Source organism: Solanum lycopersicum, chromosome 6 (genome assembly GCF_036512215.1).
Source record: "Solanum lycopersicum chromosome 6, SLM_r2.1".
Classification (NCBI taxonomy): Eukaryota; Viridiplantae; Streptophyta; class Magnoliopsida; order Solanales; family Solanaceae; genus Solanum; species Solanum lycopersicum.
The window spans coordinates 46,922,519-46,941,528 of NC_090805.1; the positions used below are offsets into that span (position 1 = coordinate 46,922,519).

The window sequence follows — 19,010 nt, forward strand, 5'->3', positions numbered from 1 at the left end:
TTATCACTTTGTTTGTAAGTGATTTTGAGTGACTCTTTGAAGTGTCAAATCTTAACTATAACGATTTAATGAATAATTAGACTATCAATAACCGACCGCCCTGGATAGACAACCACATAGAGGGCCTCTATCAGTCTATATATTCTTTGATTTTGTTCCCCTCTATGAGGTCTGCAAGTTTCACATCTAAGTAATACCCGTCTTAATGATTCATAACATATCTACTAATATCTAGAAACCAATAACCAAAACCGAACATACACAAAACATAGCTTTTTTGTTTATGTTATTTAAAAGCTTACACAAGTCAAAATTAAACAAGTCGCAAATACATTTGAAGGGGGCTAAGGCCTCTTAAGAAAGCAAACAAAAAGACCCAAACATACAAACTTCACAAACAAAACAAGTCCTCCTATTTTAGTAATCTTCTGGAGCCAAAGGCTGATGATGAGTATGAACTGGAGCTTCATCATGAGCCTGTATGAGTCCAAATTCATAGATAATTCCAGCTATGGCTGCACCAATGAATGGGCCTACCCAATAGATCCAATGATTCCTCCACCTCCAGCCCACTAAAGCAGGCCCAAAAGCCCTTGCTGGGTTCATGGATGCTCCTTCAAAAGGCCCACCAACAAGGACATTAGCTCCAACAATGAAAGCAATAGCAAGAGGTGCAATAATCCCCAAACTACCCCTCTTTGGATCAATAGCTGTTGCATAAACAGTGTACACCAAACCAAATGTCATCACTATTTCCATCACAAGTGCATTTCCATTGCCAACTCCTGATGCTACCGCAAATCCCACTGGCCTCTGTATCCACACAGAAAATGGTTGTTCGTTGTAGTAAATAATTAATCGAGTAAAACCATAGTGTAGGTACTCGCTTTGTACCATAAAGAATGACATCCGATCGTTTTTTTTCTTTTTCGTCTGTTTTTTTTTTAAAAAAAAAAAATCCTTTCTTCCTTTTCTTCATGGTCAGTTTCAAAAAGAACTATTTTTCCTTTTTCTGATAAAATTTTAATTTCAACTATTCACATAACATATTTGAGATCACAAATTTAAATAACAATTTTGTATATTTTACATAATTTTAAAAATCTTTTTTAATTTCATGTCAAAGTCAAACTAAATCATTTTAAGAAAGAGAGTAATATATAAAAAAGAAAAAAAAAGGACAAATATATCCTAAACTATGATAAGTTTATGATAAATGATATAAAGATGCCTCTATCTTACTTTTGAATCATAGTAAGATACCATTAAAACTAAGAGACACACAAGTATCATGATCTTATCCACCAGCCCGAAGATTGAAGGATATATACTCACTAATTGTTGTCTTTGGACGACGAGTCCCAAAAATATGACTGAAGATATTTATTCACCACTTAAAATAGTTCGGTATATATTTATCTTTTTTTCCAATAAAAAAAGCTTATGAGAATTTAAGACTGAAGTATTCCCCTTTTTAATTTTTGTAAAAAATATTCCCTCTGTCCCAAAGTTCTGAGAAAAAAAAAATGAAACTCGTAGTCTAAAACAAGTCTCCAGGGATTTTCCGAACTAAAAATCATTTCATCAAGAGTAAAAGTAAAACAGAAAAATTGAAGTTAAATTATTTCTATTAAGCTTCTGTTTTCCGATGGAGTGTCTTACCAATCCATCCGTAGCAAGCCTCAACAAGGCAGAGGCAACAACAGCACCTAGCAACTGACCAATCCAGTAGTACATAGCACGAAGGACGCTAACTCGCCCGCCCACAAGAGCACCAAACGTAACAGCCGGGTTGATATGACCACCGGAGACGTTCATACTGGACGCTACCGCAGCAAACAGCGAAAACGCATGCGCGAGTGCAATCGCCGTCAATCTCGACGCTCCTAAAGCTCTATCAGGGTACAACTTATCTACACATACAATCCGCACGAATAACAATCAGTAAACAATAATACAGAATGTTTTGTGCATCGAATTGTCACGGATAGAATTAATTAGGAGTTAGGAGTTACCAAGGGCAAGAACAGATCCTTCTCCAGCAAAGACGAAAATGAAAGTAGAGAGAAACTCAGATAAGGTAGCACGCACAGAATCAGGGTGTGTAGCTTCATCCGCCCTGCCAAACTCATATCTCCGTGGCTGCATAATTGTGAGTATATTTTTTTTTTCCACACAAAACACACCGCTTAAAGATAATAACAATAATAATAATAATAATAAAAAATATAAGACGAGGCTAATAGAGAACGATATGATCGAGGGGGGGTGTTTATATATAGAACAGATGGGTTACAGTAAGATAATAAAAGTGGACACCTGGGAGTAGCACTGCATGAATAGTGACACGTATACTACATGCATTACGTTGTCTCTTTCGATCCAATCAACAACCTCTTTATCTGACTTCACTTGCTAAAACTCAAACGTTACACTAAAACTAAACGACAATATATAATAAAACCATTGCTTTTAAGCATAATAACCTATCGTCTTGATTTTAACTGATATTTATGTTTTTAAAGCATATATAAATAAATATTAGTTAAATTTGTTTTTGAAATTTAGTATACATATGTTCTATGTAATATTTTATATGATAATTTGTGTTAGATTCGCTCAAACTGATTAATACGTGCACATCAAATGTGTATACAAATATCTATTCAAATTTGATATAAGTTAAATGATCACTTATGTTCATTCAAAGTATAAATTCATAAAAATCAAATTGTAAGACACGTGTATATAGTATGCCTACTTAATAATGTTTTTCAATTGAAATTATTTCCAATTACGTCTTCATTCACACTAGCATAAAAATACTCGATAAAAGTTATTTTTTGAAGATGGTGGTTTGAATCTTTAATTGTAATATTAGATGCATGTTACAGTACCTTATGATTTTCTATTAGCACAATATTTAAAATCGAGAAACGTGCACGACAAATGATATTAATAGCAAAATATAGAGCTCTAGAGAGAATTGGCTGCACTGAATTTGTCATAAATCGACGTTTTTAGATCAATTGATTCATTATAGCTGTCAGCTGTGATCAATGAAATTGAACCTAAAAATCTGTTGCGTGAAATTAAACATATGTGAATGAGACTTGTGAGGTGGGTGATAGTGAGATGCAAATTTTATGCAAAACGATTATACCTCACATCTCAACTATGTAAAATTACAACATACAATTTATCGATATTCACTTGTCAGCTAATTTACGGTAACAACATTTAGGCCTCTGCGATGGATCCTCGATCAAAATGGCCACATTACAAATGCTAAGGATATTTGATGATTTAAACACTATGATCTAAGAATCATTCATCAATCAAATCCATACAGAATCAATCTTCATCATCTGAACTCTCATATGCTGCTATCGAGATTTTTATCGGATTATCTACCTTTGTTTCTTTTTCAGTATCATTTGGTTTAGCCGGCAAGACATCTTTCTGCTTCTCCTGATTGGAATCATAATTAATACTAAGAATAACTTGTGTACTTGAGATGGAATTACTCCCATCAAACCTTCTAGAAACTTTCGGCTTCTTAGGCTTGACTCCTAAAACACTTTTTAGTAAATCTTGCTGCCTGTAGACCAGTATATATCTTATTAGTTTGAATATTTGAATACAAAAAATTATCAATATGTAAAGATGGCTCGCCCTGCGATTACTGGGGCACAAAAACTAGGAGAAAGAAAGACGAGGGAGAAGACATGAAAGAAAAAGTGTCTAAAGTAAAAATGTAAAATTAATCAATTGTACATGATCCCACTTTTTGGCTTGGGCTCAACAGGAAGTGGCAGGGGAATAGATGCAGGTGAAGAATCAACAATATCTTTGTTTAAACTAGTTAAGCAACACATAGAAAATGTAAACGGTTATACAACTTGATAACTGAAGATATCTTTCATTTTTTGGGGGATAAGTTATATGTGTCCCAACTTTCGTAAGCCACAACGCATCCTCTCTGCTGGCAAAGCTAAAGTCTGACGGGGTAAATCATCAAATTAACTTTTTAATAACTTTATGTGTAAATGAATTCAATTTACATCAATTAGCACTCGCCGTCACCATTCAATATTATTATCCAGAGGTATCAAAGAAGGAACAAACAAAAAAGGATATCTTGAATGCTTGAAATGCACATTTTTCCGTACCTTGCAGAAGGCGTTCACATCTTCGTCAACTTCCATCTGTTCCTTAAGGTAAAGTAAGTCATCGTTGTCTAGGGATGCAAAATATAACTTAAACAAGGTTCAAGAAACTATTTCACATTTTCATTATATGGACAAACTAATGTACCAAAAGGAGGAAGCAATTATTGTGAGCAAGAATCTATACCGCCTCTTCCATGAAGGTAACCTCCATGTTTCACAGCAACCTCTTGCATCTAAACATGTCAAGCACCCAGTAGGAAAAGCCAGGATCCCTGTCAGGGCATGTTATCAGAACTTGAGGCATGTTATGATGAAAATTTTATAATATAACCTGACCTTGAAATAACTTTAGATTACAAATTTATCTGACATATCTGAACTTCTGAACTTACAATGATTCAAGACCAACATTTTTTTTCAGTAGTAGTAAATAGTGTTATAACATATCCCCAAAGACTTTCTGTATCCAAATATACTGCAAAACGTCTTATCTAAATGCTAATAGGTGGCCATAATATTTTCCTTATTTCAATCCATAACTCTTCTAAGTGGTTTACTTGGAATAATCAAGCATTCCCCTTGCTAAAAAAAACAAATTAAATCTAGTTGCTTATATAATTAACACAAAATAAATCTGTAGCTTGGCGTTCAGTAGCAGAAAGAGGAAGGAGAGTGGAGTAAATACAAAGAGCAGTAAATGCAAAATGTTCTGATTGCAGATGCAGTCAGTTTCTCAATTCTTCCAGAATTTGAAAATGAAAACTTCTTCATTTTTTTCCTTTTGATAGCTAGAATAAGAGGAGAAATACAATTGTATGAAATCGAGGTTGTTGATTTTACTGCAGAAGGTGGAGGCAAGGTGGTTGGGAGATGGAGAAGGAGGAGGTTGGAAAAGATGGTAACAGAGGAGATAGAGGAGGAGTTAGTGGCGGAGGGGGATGATGGTAATTGGGGTAAGGCAGAGTGTAAGTAAGAAAACTTGGATGCTAATTAAATTAACATCATTAATTCTTATCTCAAAAGAGTTACTCCTAACCAATATAAAACCTGAGTCACCTTTTCTCAAATAAAAGATACAAACTTCACATCATCCAACATAGAACATGGTGATCATTCTAACATACTCCTACTTTTATCGTAAATCGTGCCATCTTTTCTGGAGTCCTTCAATTCGTTGTTAACATCTTCCTTACATATCATTTATTTCACTATGCCGATGAAAAATCATATATAACAAATGATCAAGTTTATGAAAAACTAAGCAGCATATGCTATGCAAAAAACTGAAACATATGCTATGCTCGAATTATAAATTGTTGCGGAGTTAAAATAAACAAATAACTAAACAGTCTCCTCCATGTCAACTTAAATTTCTAAATTAAGGTGTGGTTCAATAAGATTAATAGCTAAAGCTGCTAAACACAATTCAACATCAACTTTCAAGAGTTGCTATGGATTTAATTTTGCTAAAAGCAGACAGAATTCAAATCAGAAAGCAAACCTCACTCACTTCTAATAAATTTAACAACCATAAAAAGTTGAAGAAACGAGATTCGCTAACCTTGGAAACAATGCGTTGGAAAGTGACCTCCTCGCCATCTATCTTGTCCTTCCCTTTACCAAATTTCTTATCTGTCAAATATTTGTTTGCATTTACAATTTAAACCTAAAATAGCAAATCAATTAGCAAAAAATTAGCTGACAGTTACATATTTGTTATGCAAAAATACCTTTAGGATCGGTTAGATTGGTGTATTCTCAAAATTCTTTTCCTGCCATGGCTTCAATTGAGGGTTTATTATAAATTGCAGAGATTATTAGCTCAACATTGTGTGCTTTGATTTAGGGCTTTTTTCGAAATTGAGTATTTTTCTTCTTTCTCTCTCTGTGAATTTATCCTCTTTCTAAATGCGGATCAACAGTCGGGTTAAGAAACTTTATAATATGTTTCACACCACCAATGTTAATTGTATGAGACCTCTTAAATTTTGACAAATGGAAAGTGGATTTAAAATTTACTTTTAATATATATATATACTAAGAAAAATATGATTTTACATATTCTTTAGTGTTTAGTGTTTGATAAATAGTAAATATAACAATATCTTAAAAGTATTTACATATAATATAATAAAATATTATGACAAAGGAATAAGGTGGGGGGATTTGAAGGTGATAGAGACAATGAACTAACAACAATAAAAGAGTACAACAACTAAACATAATAAACAAATGATAAATGTCAAAAGCAAAGAAACTACAAGAATAAAGTTAATATTACAGACATACACCGCAAAGTCTAAATCTATCAGAAAGCAAAACATGTTTCATTACCTACTAACCTTCTATATTAATTTACAACCTCTATAATCTTATTTAATGTCGTATATTCAATAAACAAATATTACATCATATCATGTTTAATCACATCTCCTTATAATTTTTTTGATTTCCTCCTATTCATCGTATAAAACCTCTCAAAACTCCTCGCCAAGACCCCTTCCTACCTCCCCTTCATTAATTCCATATCAATATGATGTGTGACACCATAATTGAAAATTTATCATGGTAATTGATAATAAAAATTAATAATCTATATATATATATATATATATATATATATATATATATATATATATATGAATCTTGATCCGCTAATGTGGCGCACTCCAATGGTCAGCATTTGTCAATATCTATTTTTATCTTTTTCTGATTTATTTTTTATTTTTATTTCAAAACAAATATATAAATGAGTAAAATATCACACTAAATACTATGACTAATTACTTGCTCAGTTATAGCCCAAAAAATGCAGTCCAACCCATTTAAAACTCAGCCCAAATACATCACATTAATTACCCAAATTAAATAGATTTTAAATCAATTTTTTTAAAAAATTACTCACTCCTCAAATTTGAAATTGTTATAAAGAATTATTTGTTGAATTGCTATCTTTAGACTTTATGGCAACATTTATTGTTATTTCAATTTAAAAACACATTATGATTTTGTTAAAATATTTATTACTTATTCAATCCATAAAAGTTATAGTTATATATAATATAAAATTATTTCTTTCATCTCCTTTATTCGTTTTTATATTTATTCTTTTCCTCTTTTATTTATTTTTACAATTTCATATTTATAACTTATACCTATTAAATTTCTACTTTTAATACTATCATTAACTCTTTTAATATTAAATTTTCATATTCATAACCCCCAAGTATTTAATTACAATATTTAAGACACTTTATGATATATTCTCAAATTTTACCTTTATAAATTCATAATATTTTGTACCGTGGATCCCAACTCAAAATTATTCATTTTATTTCAATGTTAATCTTTATATTATTATGGGAATGGGGAATCCCATCTTATTATTATAGGATCATATATTCATATTCAACATATGTTGATGAAGAAGACTCTTTGATAAGAGTTTCAAAAATATGCACTAATTCTGTATTTCTATTTTGATGTATTCTCTTGTGATTAATGTGTGTTCTCTCCATGTAAATTAAGATTTTCTTAACTTTCATTGTTAATCTTTATATTATTATCGGATCGAATTTATCTTGTGGCATAACTTGATAAAAAAGGTTTTTGAATGTTAATTAGTTTGTCAAAAGGGATGTTGGATAAGAGTAACAAAAATTGTGCATTGATTATGCATTATTACTTTCATATGTTTTCTTATGATTAAGGTCCTAAGGAAAATGTGTGTTGTTTGTTCTCTCCATGTAAATCAAGATTTTTTCTTATTTCATTGTTAATCTTTATATTATTGTAGGATCGAATTTATTTTGTGGCATAACTCAACGAAGAAGACTCTTGGATGTTAGTTTGCCAAAAGGAATGTCGGATAAGAGTAACAAAAATTGTGCATTGATTATACATTATTATTTTTATGTATTTTCTTATGATTAAGGTCATAAAAAACTAAGAAAGATAGATGTGTTGTGTGTTCTCTCCATGTAACTCAAGATTATTTTTTTTATTTCATTGTTAATATTTATAAATATTATTATTATTATAGGATCACATTCATCTTTTAGCATAACTCGATGAAGAAGACTTTTAAATGTTGATTAGTCTGTTAAAAAGGATGTTGGACAAAAGTTCAAAAAAACTGTGCATCGATCTATATTTCTATTTTTCATTTATTTTCTTGTGATTAAGGTTAAGGAAGATGTGTGTTCTTTTCATTTAATTTCTTTGGATTGAGTTTTCATTATTTCTACTCATGACCATTCTTTTCACTTCATATTTGAAGTAGTGTTTTGCTATTATTATTATTATTATTATTATTATTATTATTATCAAATTCTTATGCTTGACTCGGTGAAGAAGACTCTTGATTGTTGATTAGTTTGTCGAAAATAGTGTCGATAAGAGTTTTAAATTTCTACATTAATTTATATTATTCTTTTCACTATGTTCTTATGATTAAAGTCATAAAAATATGTGTGTATTATGTTTTTTTTCATGAATTTTATTATGTTTGAAGTTTTATGAATTTTTTATTGTCACAAGTATGTACCTTTGTTAGATACAAATTAGTTATTGTAATTTTGTCTATAATATGATAAAAACTCACCTATGTTCAAACAATATTTTGATAATTTTAATAATATATATTAAATGTTGAAATATATCTCTTTTTATGGTATTTCTTATGGCAATAAGTAGTATCATTTATGTTTTCTTCAAATTTGTTCAAAAAATTATTGGTCCATTTGAAGTACTTGCGAGTAGAGGAGGTGGCTTATGAGTTAGCCTTGCCTCCAGGGCTGTCCGGAGTGCATCCGGTATTCCATGTGTCTATGTTGAAAAGATACCATGGGGATGGAAACTACATTATCCGTTGGGATTCAGTTTTACTTGATGAGAATTTGTCTTATGAGGAGGAGTCTGTTGCCATTCTAGATAGAGAAATTCGCAAGTTGAGATCAAGGGAGATTGCATCCATCAAAGTTCAATGGAAGAATCAACCCGTTGAAGAAGCCACTTGGGAGAAGGAGGCAGATATGCGAGAAAGATACCCACATCTGTTTACAGATTCAGGTACTCCTTTTCGCCCTTGTTTTCCTTCTTGTGATCGTTCGGGGACGAACGATCGGTAAATTGGTATCTATTGTAACGACCTGTTTAGTCGTTTTTAGCAGCAGATTTTATTTCTGAAAAAACAGGCTGAGGTGACGGACCCCACGACGGACCGTCATGGGCACGACGGACCGTCGCAGGGTCTCGTTTCAAAACACTTAGAAAATCTGAAATTGGGTACTGAAAATCGACTCTCTGAACTTCGTAACGGAATAGCAGGACGGACCGTCACGAACCGACACGTAGATTTAGGGAATCGGGTGTCACGAACCGACACGTAGATTTAGGGGATCGGGTGTCACGAACCGACACGTAGATTTAGGGGATCGGGTGTCACGAACCGACACGTAGATTTAGGGGATCGGGTGTCACGAACCGACACGTAGATTTAGGGGATCGGAGTGTCACGTTCCGACACATAGTAGTAGGGGATCAGAGTGTCACGTACCGACATAAGAGGATTAATGAATATGAGGGAGCGGAGTGTCACGTACCGACACAAGAGAAATAAAGATAATGAATCTTGAAAGATGTTAATATACTCAATCTAATGAACATAATTCCCAAATGAGTATGATATTGAGGCTTGAGTTCTCATGTGTGAACTTGACGGTAATTGTTAATGATATAGTACTTGTTGTTGCTACATGTTGAGTATCATAGTTGATTTTATGATATTACTTAGTATATATTGTTATCTATTTTGAATTGGCCGATGATATTTACTCAGTACCCGTGTTTTGTACTGACCCCTACTTTTATTGTTTTCTTCTTGTTTAATTGTGGAGTGCAGCAAACGTGCCGTCATCTTCGACTCAACAGTAACTCTAGCCAGTCTTCGTCACATTGGATCTTCAGGGTGAGCTAATGTTTCTAGCTTGGACTGGATCTTCTTCCTCATGTCTTGATGCCTTGAAGTTCCGGCATGGACTAGCTTTTATGTATTTTTAGCTTATTAGAATACTCTTAGTTTAGTAATTTGATCATAGATGTTCTTGTGGTGATGACTTCCAGATTTTGGGGATAATAATAGTTATTGAATTGATTTTATTAATGAGTTTAAGTCTTCCGCATTACTTTCTGTTGATATTATATTGAAATGTTAAGGTTTAGATTGGTTGGTTCGCTCACATAGGAGGGTAAGTGTGGGTGCCAGTCGCGGCCCGGTTTTGGGTCGTGACATTTAATATACTAAGTAATGAATATATATCTTAGGGTGTTCATGTATTAATTTTATATAGAAAGAGGTGCAATCATTGATCTGAGAATGCAAGAAATATATTTGAAATGAAACATATTATCAGAGTATTCAATTTAATTAACTTTTGAATTTTATTATTCTATACACATAATATGTGAAGATGTTTATTATCTATCAAATATTTTTATGTAGTTTATATGAATCTTTTATCTTTATATTTAATATAAAAGATATAGATTAAAATAAGTAAACGAGTTAATAATTTTTTTGAAAAAACATATTCTCATTCGAGGTTGATTATATTGAAATTTAATAATAGCGTAACATTTTGGATAACATCCTTAAAAAACAAATTTGACAAATGATAACAATTATCTTTGATATAGGTGCAGCTAAAGAATCTAAAATACCAATAGATGTGATTCATGCAAAAATCATACAAATTTAAATAGTATATTTGAAAAAGGAACAAAAACGATTGAAAAATGAAATATTCAAATGAGTTTTATCATATCAATATGAAAAAGGATAACAAGACGTGTAGATGTATTTTATTAGTATTTTTTCAGTTATTTATAATATAATTCTTATGTACTCAAGAAAAAAATTACATCGGAGTATATGTTGTAATATAAAGATTCAAACTCATTGATATTCTAATAAAATGTAGAAAGTGACATATTAACTACATGTCCAAACAAAAAAATTACTAAGAAAATATATATTGACATTTGACATATTGATTAATAATGTACTATCCCTCATTTAATAGATTATAGATGTTAAATTTGTTAAGTTTCATTTCAATCGTCATCTCAAAACGATATTCATAATTAATATATAAGTAAAAAAAAATAAAGTGATAATATTACGTTTGAAAATAAAGAGAGCTATAGAATTAATTAAAAAAAGTAATCCTTTAATATTTATTTTAAAGACTGCGCGAAGCGCAGCCAAATTCCCTAGTGTCTAATATTTGTAAAGGATAATTAAATAGCTAATAGTAATGATTAACTATTAGTACTATATTTTATGGTTGTTATAGTAATATAAGGTTAATATAGATGATTATAAATGATTGTTCGGTAATGGTGGTTAGTGACTACTAATTTACCATAATTAATACTTAAAAAAGTATAATTTATAAAGAAAATTGATAGTGCTAAATTCATTGAGATTTAAATTCTAGTAATATAATGTAATAAAAAGTATATGTTTTTATTACCCCACTCAAGGTTGCAGTGAGATGATGACAATCCCTTTTTAATTAGATTTTCAGTTTTAAAATATTAGATTGAAAAGCAGGTTCGAAACTAACTTTGATAAGTATAATATATGTCAAAAACGTTGATTAACTATATTTTTATTTATCTTTTTATATAATATATACAAATTATCTCGACTCCTATCTTTAATAACATATATTTCAAAATTAATAAATAAAATTATGATTTGAATCCTATCTTTAATAACATACATTTTAAAATTAATAGATAAATAAAATTATGATTCAAAATATATGAATTAAAAACAAAAAAGTCTTAATACACCAACTTTAATAACTATATGAAATACTTTACCCTAAAATGAAACTTTTCAAATGCATATCTTCTACATTAATAGTTACCCCAAAGAGGAAAATAATAGTCTCTTTATATTTTGGCCACAAGTAAAAAACAACTAATCGCACTCGTGGGGGTTGCCAAAAATGTGAGCTAGGGATGAAAGGGTAAAATAGTCCAATCAATTTCTGGCCAAAATACCACTGTACGTAAAGTCTCACTTGGCCAGGGTTTCAAAATTCACTCCATCCGAAGGGATCGGAAACTCTGTTTTCTCCGATTGGGGTTTTGGGCAGTATCCGATCGAGCGACTTTCCGGCATCAATTCATCGGAAACGGCAGCTGAATCAATCGGCTCTTCTACATTACCCTTCAGATAAATCCGTACATTTCTATACAACTGGTAGGTTTAATTGCAACGAAGAAGGAACACTAGATTTAGAAGAAGGGCGATGGATTTGGACCAGTGGATAACGAAGGTTAAAGAGGGACAGCATCTGGCGGAGGACGAGCTTCAGCTCCTCTGTGAATACGTATGTTTAATACTTTTATCCTTTTTTTTTCTCACATCTACAAGTATTTTCCAGTTTTGTAATGAAATTTGTCGGAATAGTGAAGAAATAGATGTAGAAGATTCCTGTCGCTGAGCTTAAATAGGTAAGGTTTGAAAGGTTGATTGTGTTATTTGTTGACACATGTCTATCAAGCTGTTTACTAAAACAAAATAATCATAAATTCTAGTAATAGTAAAGGTTATATTGATTTTTCTATTTGGCTCATTACTTTTGGGAAAGCTGTTTCTTTTGGGAGGAGAGCGGGGGGGGGGGGAGTTAGCTTGTAGATATTGTTGATTTTGTTTTTCGTTTATAGGCTTGTGTGGAAGGGAGGAATGTCAATGGGGAATATTTATGCACATTCAGCAGATTAGTCTCATTTTCACTTGAGGAAGTTAATGATTTTCTTACGTGTACTGCAAGTGTTTTCTTTTGGAGCTTGATTTAGAGACTGTTTTTTGTGATCCGGAAAATTTCTCTTAGAAATCTAACCATAATAATATGTACCAACTGCTCTTGTTTTTCTCATATCTCCATCTAGTGGACTTATTTTATAGGGATCGGATTTGCATGTTAACAAGATATGTTCCCCATTAATTTCAAAAGAACAAAACTCATTTAACCTCATAGGAATCGGTAGGTTTACCCAGTAAAAACTTCATGTTGGTTTGTCAATTGCCCTTTCCTTTGCATACTTCATGGCATTTGATCAAATTTCAAGGTTGATAAACATGACGGTGGGTGGGTGGGGCAGTAATAGTGGCAAAGTGGTATTCAGAAGGAAAAAGTTTCATAGGCACTAATTGGAAGTACAAAATAAGCGATGAATAGGCTATAAAGCATAATTAGTTTGTAACAAGAACCCATTGTGACCTACATAGTATTGCTGCAGGACCGCCCTTCCTTTCAAGTAGTTGCTTCTAACAAAGATTATTGCAACCTGAGATCTTTGATTATTCAAGCTATTAGTAAACTCAAGCCTTTATTCATGCTTCCATGCCATCCATTAGCCTACAAATTTAGATAATGTGACAATATTTGGTCACGCTTAACACATACAATTCAGCTATATGACTATTGGGTTTATTCCCTGGCCTTGCCAAGACAAAGCCTGTTATGAAGGTTTACAGATCAATAGAATGCTTTTGAGATGGGAGGAAATGGAAATATAGGGGAGGCATTTGCTTATATTTGTTGGGTGGATGTATATTAGAGTTCCTCAGTTATAGTTTTTGTCTTATTTATTTTGATTAGGTGGTTATATTTGTGAGGTAAGTTCCTTCTCGTATAATTCCATGATTGTTTCGTGTATCATTTCACTTCCTGTGGTACTATTAATCAATCCAGCATAACAAGAGCTTGTCTTCTTTTGACATGCATGATTGAGAGTCAAGAATAACAAGAATGACTACCTGAAGTATGAGTCATTACGCAAATAAGTGGAGGTCTAAATTGCTTCTTCTATAGACATCACTCAGAGAGAAGTGTTTGATTGCTTGTGGCACATGATACTGATGGTGCATTAGATTGGTATCTTCTTCCTGCACACCAATCACATTAACAATAGTCATTGGGGTTATGGGTTGTAGTAGGCAGATAGTTCTTTTTGCATTTGTTCAATTATGTTTACAGCCTTGCACTTCAGTATCACATCTAATTTTACTTGAGAGCATGCATTGTATTTCATTTGTGTCTATAACATGTGACACTTTTTCACAGGTTAAGGAGATTTTAATTGAGGAGTCAAATGTGCAACCAGTTAATAGTCCAGTTACTGTTTGTGGGGATATACACGGCCAATTTCATGATCTAATGAAACTTTTCCACACTGGTGGTCATGTGCCAGAGACAAATTACATCTTTATGGTAAAATTCATATGGTTTATTCCTCGTCCATAGATGGACGGTTACGGATTATCTTTTGAAAAAATTTATGCCAGGATTCTAGTTCACCCATCTCTCATATTTGGACAGGGAGATTTTGTTGATCGTGGATACAATAGTCTCGAAGTTTTCACAATTTTATTGCTCCTTAAAGCAAGGTATGGTAAGAAATATTTATATAGAATTTGCATCACCTGTCTACTTTAGGAAAATGGTTTTATTGCTTATTCCTTACTGTCTCATGAGGAATCATTAGGTTGATAAAATTGTTAATTGCACTGTGAACTTTGTGCTGTGGACACATATATTTTGATAAACGTTCTATTATCTTTTAAATAAAATTACCGTAGGTACTGTTTTCTTTTTCAAATCAATTTGATGATCATGGGAAGCATTGAGCTTTTATAATATTCATGTTTTTGCCTATATTTTATGATGGTTCCCCTTCTCTTGTTCTCTGTCTTCCACTTTACCCAGTATTTTCATCTTCAACGATTGACTCATATTATCTTCTTTGCCTCAGTTGAGCAAATTTGAATTTTGTATGGCACTGGCCGCTGTTGATTTTCCTGCTAGTCTATTGAAAGGTGATAGGGCATTGGTTCTTATTTATCTACCTTTTGTTTTTAATTTGCTACCAGATATCCAGCAAACATTACACTTTTACGCGGGAACCATGAAAGCAGGCAGCTAACTCAGGTATTAGATGTTATGCTTAGATATAGCTATTTAAGAAGTGTGTGTTTGACGTAAGTACCATAGATGCGCTTGGGATTCTTTATTATAACAATTTTTTTGAAGCCATTCTTGACCCCTCCCCAAATTTAAAAAATACTTGTTCCTTTTTCTTCTTAAAGAAGCAATTGTTCTGTTGCTGTCATTGGGTTGTCTGACTAAATCTGCAGACAGCAGATCTAAAATTGGCAGTATGGCTCCCAAGGCCATTGGGAGTTTGACTTGTTATTGGGAAAAAACAAGATTCTTCTGTTTTGAAGTACAATTTTATACCTAATTTGCGTTTCTGGCTTAAGAGCGTTTTGCTAGAGTGTCCAGCTCAACTTTTGGAATTCTTGGATTCTCTAATGATGTAATACAGAAAGTAGACTGCGACCCGACTTCCTTAATTTATGCTAGTACCAGCTTGGTACCATTATATCAATAATCTACCTTACCTTACCCCAAAAAAAAGAAAGAAGTCCCCCAAGGCCTTTGATCTGTATTAGTGATAAGGGTATAAGGGGATGTGTTGGTAGGGTGAGTTTGAACCCTGCTGCTGCTGATGGAAGTTTGGTATTTAAGTGGAGGCAAAATAAAGGGGTGGGACCATACACACCTGATAAATAAAAGAAGAAGAGGGTGGGGCCATACTCTGCTGAGTTTCAAACTTGTGGGTCGATAGGAGTTGGGCCATCTAATACATTGTACTTCTCAGTTATAAAAAAATGATAGAGAGAAAATTGAGCTGGCCGTTACTCTCTGTGAGGGTTTCTTTTTTTTGAACTCACGCTTGGACAATGTTTAATACTCTCTTGTATTCTTAATGATTACTGTTGTTGCATTCTATGCTCATTGTATTTATGGGTTCTAGCCTTGAAATATCAGTAAGGCGACTCATGATGACTGTGTTGCAAAGGCCTAACTGGAGTAGCCTTTGAGCTTGGTGCAGCTAATGTTGATGCATTCTGGAGGAAGCTTACTTTGTAACTTGAGTTTTATTCAGTATTTGCTTATTACTTTTATTGTTGTTGCTGCTGCTCTTATTTTAAGTTGATACCTTTGATTTTGTTCTGTCCACACTTAGAGTTCTTTGAAGATTTGCTTCTATGGGATGGATTTATGCATGGCATGCAAAAGATCACACCTCCTAGACATGTTATTTCTGATATTTACTTTCTACCTGTTTTTAATAGGTCTATGGATTCTATGATGAATGCCAAAGGAAGTATGGAAATGCAAATGCTTGGCGGTATTGCACTGACGTATTTGACTATCTGACTCTCTCGGCAATTATAGATGGAACAGTATGTTCTGGTACTCTTGATAAGATAATAATTGTTTGGCCATATCTTTCATATATTAATCCGCCTGTGTTCCAATTCAGGTACTATGTGTCCATGGTGGCCTTTCTCCGGATGTTAGGACTATTGATCAGGTAGCTGACTTGAATGTTGACGTGTTTTGTTTTTTTACTGTAACAAGTTTCAGATTGTTCAAGTGTATTGATGTGATATATCTTGACTTAGGCGATGGAATTAATATGCGGGATCATAAAGAACTAATATTGATTCTTGGTTATCCACTGAGTTTTGAATCTAGAAACAACAGATTTATCGGTTAACCAAAAAACAAACAATCAAGGAACTGATATAGCTTCTTTTTGTTTATGACATGCAGATCAGGGTCATTGATCGTAATTGTGAAATTCCGCATGAAGGGCCTTTTTGTGATCTTATGTGGAGTGATCCTGAAGAGATTGAAACATGGGCAGTAAGTCCTCGAGGAGCAGGTTGGCTGTTTGGATCCAGGGTTACCACTGAGGTAAGTGGGTTAAAGATGTTAGATATTGCTATATTTCCTTTTCTAACAATGTTCTCATGCCATGCTTGCAGTTTAATCACATCAATAAGTTGGATCTAGTTTGTCGGGCTCATCAACTTGTCCAGGAAGGTCTGAAGTACATGTTCCAGGACAAAGGACTCGTTACTGTGAGTACTGAGTAATAAATTGTTTATGGCATGTTGAACATACATTCTTTTTAACATGTAGTAAGTATAATTAATGTGACCCGTTTCCTTTGAATGCGAAGGTTTGGTCTGCTCCCAACTACTGTTATCGCTGTGGAAATGTTGCTTCAATATTGAGCTTCAATGAGAATATGGTACTTTTGCTCTTTTCAATGCTTATTCAACTTCTAGTTAGCCTTTCTAAAATTAAGGGATTACATAGTAATGCCCTTTCTGTTTGATTGTGTATTCTGACGATCGTTGTACTTCAAAGTGATGAGTACCTATTTTTTTAAAATTGATCTTGCATTTCATGATTCAACATGGTATGTGTTACGTTAGGTTAAATTGAAGTTTGCCTATTGTAGTTGGATCATAGAAGGGTGTTCATCCTAGGACTTCATTACTAACCTTGTTTCTTATCAGAAAATTATTGATGGAAATGTGTCAAAGGAGTGCTGAAATACTTATATCAAAATTTCTTAATGATCTAGGAAGTATCACGTTCCAGTATAAAGGGTTGGAAATGTGATGCGAGATTCTGATGCCGACCTTTCCTTTGATAAAGTTCCTTGTGGAGCTGCTTTAGTGCTCTCTCTTGGTGACTAGTATTAGTATTAGAAGATTTTGATAAGATTTGTTTACAACTATACACTAGAAACATGGAGTGTAATTGCATAGGTTGTACTGGCTTAGCTATGTGGTAAGGAAGATGGAGAGAACATGGAACGTTTTAGGTAGTTTCTCTTTAGAGCATTCTCCACTGGCAGTTGTTCTATGATCTGAACTCCAGCTTTTGGAACGTCTAGTGTTAGCGTTGCATATCTTTATATCTATCTGTTTATTTATGTTTTCCTGACAACTTTTTTTATAATGGAATTTTTGCTGTGTTTGATAGAATCTTTCTTATTCTTATTTTTGTTCTGTTTTATCAGGAGAGAGAGGTGAAGTTCTTCACTGAAACTGAAGAAAACAACCAGATGCGAGGACCCAGGACAGGAGTACCTTATTTCTTATGAGTGCGTACTTGCCTTTTGTTGATTGATATTATTTCTGCACTCTGTGCTGTCCCTTGTTAGAGGGAAATTGAAGCGGAAACTATCTACTTGGCGGGAACCAGATTGCTGTGTGGCTTGCTTCTCTCTCATAAGATGGCGATACATACCTAGCTTGTTGGGCTGATCCTGCTTTCGAATAGTTTGTGCTATGTATTCACAATGGCCTTTTCATGTTTGTTCCCATCTGTTCCATAATTATTCTTACCTGTGTCATAGTTTGAACTCTACCTCAAATCAGATTACGAGATGTTAGATTTCTTCTTGCAATGCTAGAGTACACTTTCCTTGAAAAATGGGTCCATTTACTTTCAAAAGCGCAGTATTAGAAGTTGGTGGTACACTCACGAAATTGGCATTTGTTTTGCCCTCCCAGAAGGGGACTTTAGTTTTTTCCACAAATTAGTTCACACCTTTCAGCTTCACTGTACCAAAATCCCATTAATTGTTGTTTGTGCAGCAACATTTCACGATTATTTATCATCGTAATTACTGTTGATCTTCACTCTTCAGTTCCCGTATGCTCCTTTCCACCATTCATGGAAGCAAGGAGTACGTAAGGAACTTCTCGTCTCATTAATTGAATCACCATTTGTTAACTACAACTTCCAGCAGGTTGGCTTTGAAATTGTTTACTCTGGTGGGATGATTGGTAAACATGTGAGTTATGCACATATATAATACATGAATGAGTTGCTTAAATGTACTGATTATAATATATGAATTACTACTTCATAACAAAAAGACAAT

At 33.1% G+C, this 19,010-nt stretch overlaps 2 protein-coding genes and 1 long non-coding RNA gene across 5 annotated transcripts; 1 reads left to right on the forward strand and 2 right to left on the reverse strand.

Moving 5' to 3' along the window:
• Positions 1-258: 258 nt before the first annotated feature.
• LOC101250514 (probable aquaporin TIP3-2) lies at positions 259-2,221 on the reverse strand. The gene is made up of 3 exons (NM_001328545.1): positions 2,016-2,221; positions 1,663-1,913; positions 259-813 (listed from the first exon to the last, which is right to left on the reverse strand). Exons 1-3 carry the CDS (start codon positions 2,146-2,148, stop codon positions 418-420), a joined length of 780 nt encoding a protein of 259 aa, NP_001315474.1. The 5' UTR covers positions 2,149-2,221; the 3' UTR covers positions 259-417.
• Positions 2,222-3,142: 921 nt separating this feature from the next.
• Positions 3,143-6,082, reverse strand: LOC101250225 (uncharacterized). 3 transcript variants are annotated; one of them, XR_011221516.1, is made up of 5 exons: positions 5,903-6,082; positions 5,734-5,804; positions 4,357-4,444; positions 4,173-4,240; positions 3,143-3,601 (listed from the first exon to the last, which is right to left on the reverse strand). It is a non-coding gene; the product is annotated as an uncharacterized lncRNA (long non-coding RNA). The 3 variants fall into 3 exon arrangements; XR_011221515.1 differs by having other exon boundaries at positions 4,173-4,259; XR_011221514.1 differs by having other exon boundaries at positions 4,318-4,444.
• A 6,083-nt stretch (positions 6,083-12,165) lies between these two features.
• On the forward strand, positions 12,166-18,556 carry LOC101249929 (phytochrome-associated serine/threonine-protein phosphatase 3-like). Its single transcript, NM_001328547.1, has 10 exons — positions 12,166-12,577; positions 14,318-14,464; positions 14,573-14,640; positions 15,124-15,181; positions 16,393-16,503; positions 16,584-16,634; positions 16,877-17,020; positions 17,092-17,187; positions 17,289-17,360; positions 18,141-18,556. Exons 1-10 carry the CDS (start codon positions 12,497-12,499, stop codon positions 18,222-18,224), a joined length of 912 nt encoding a protein of 303 aa, NP_001315476.1. The 5' UTR covers positions 12,166-12,496; the 3' UTR covers positions 18,225-18,556.
• The last annotated feature ends 454 nt before the right edge of the window (positions 18,557-19,010 follow it).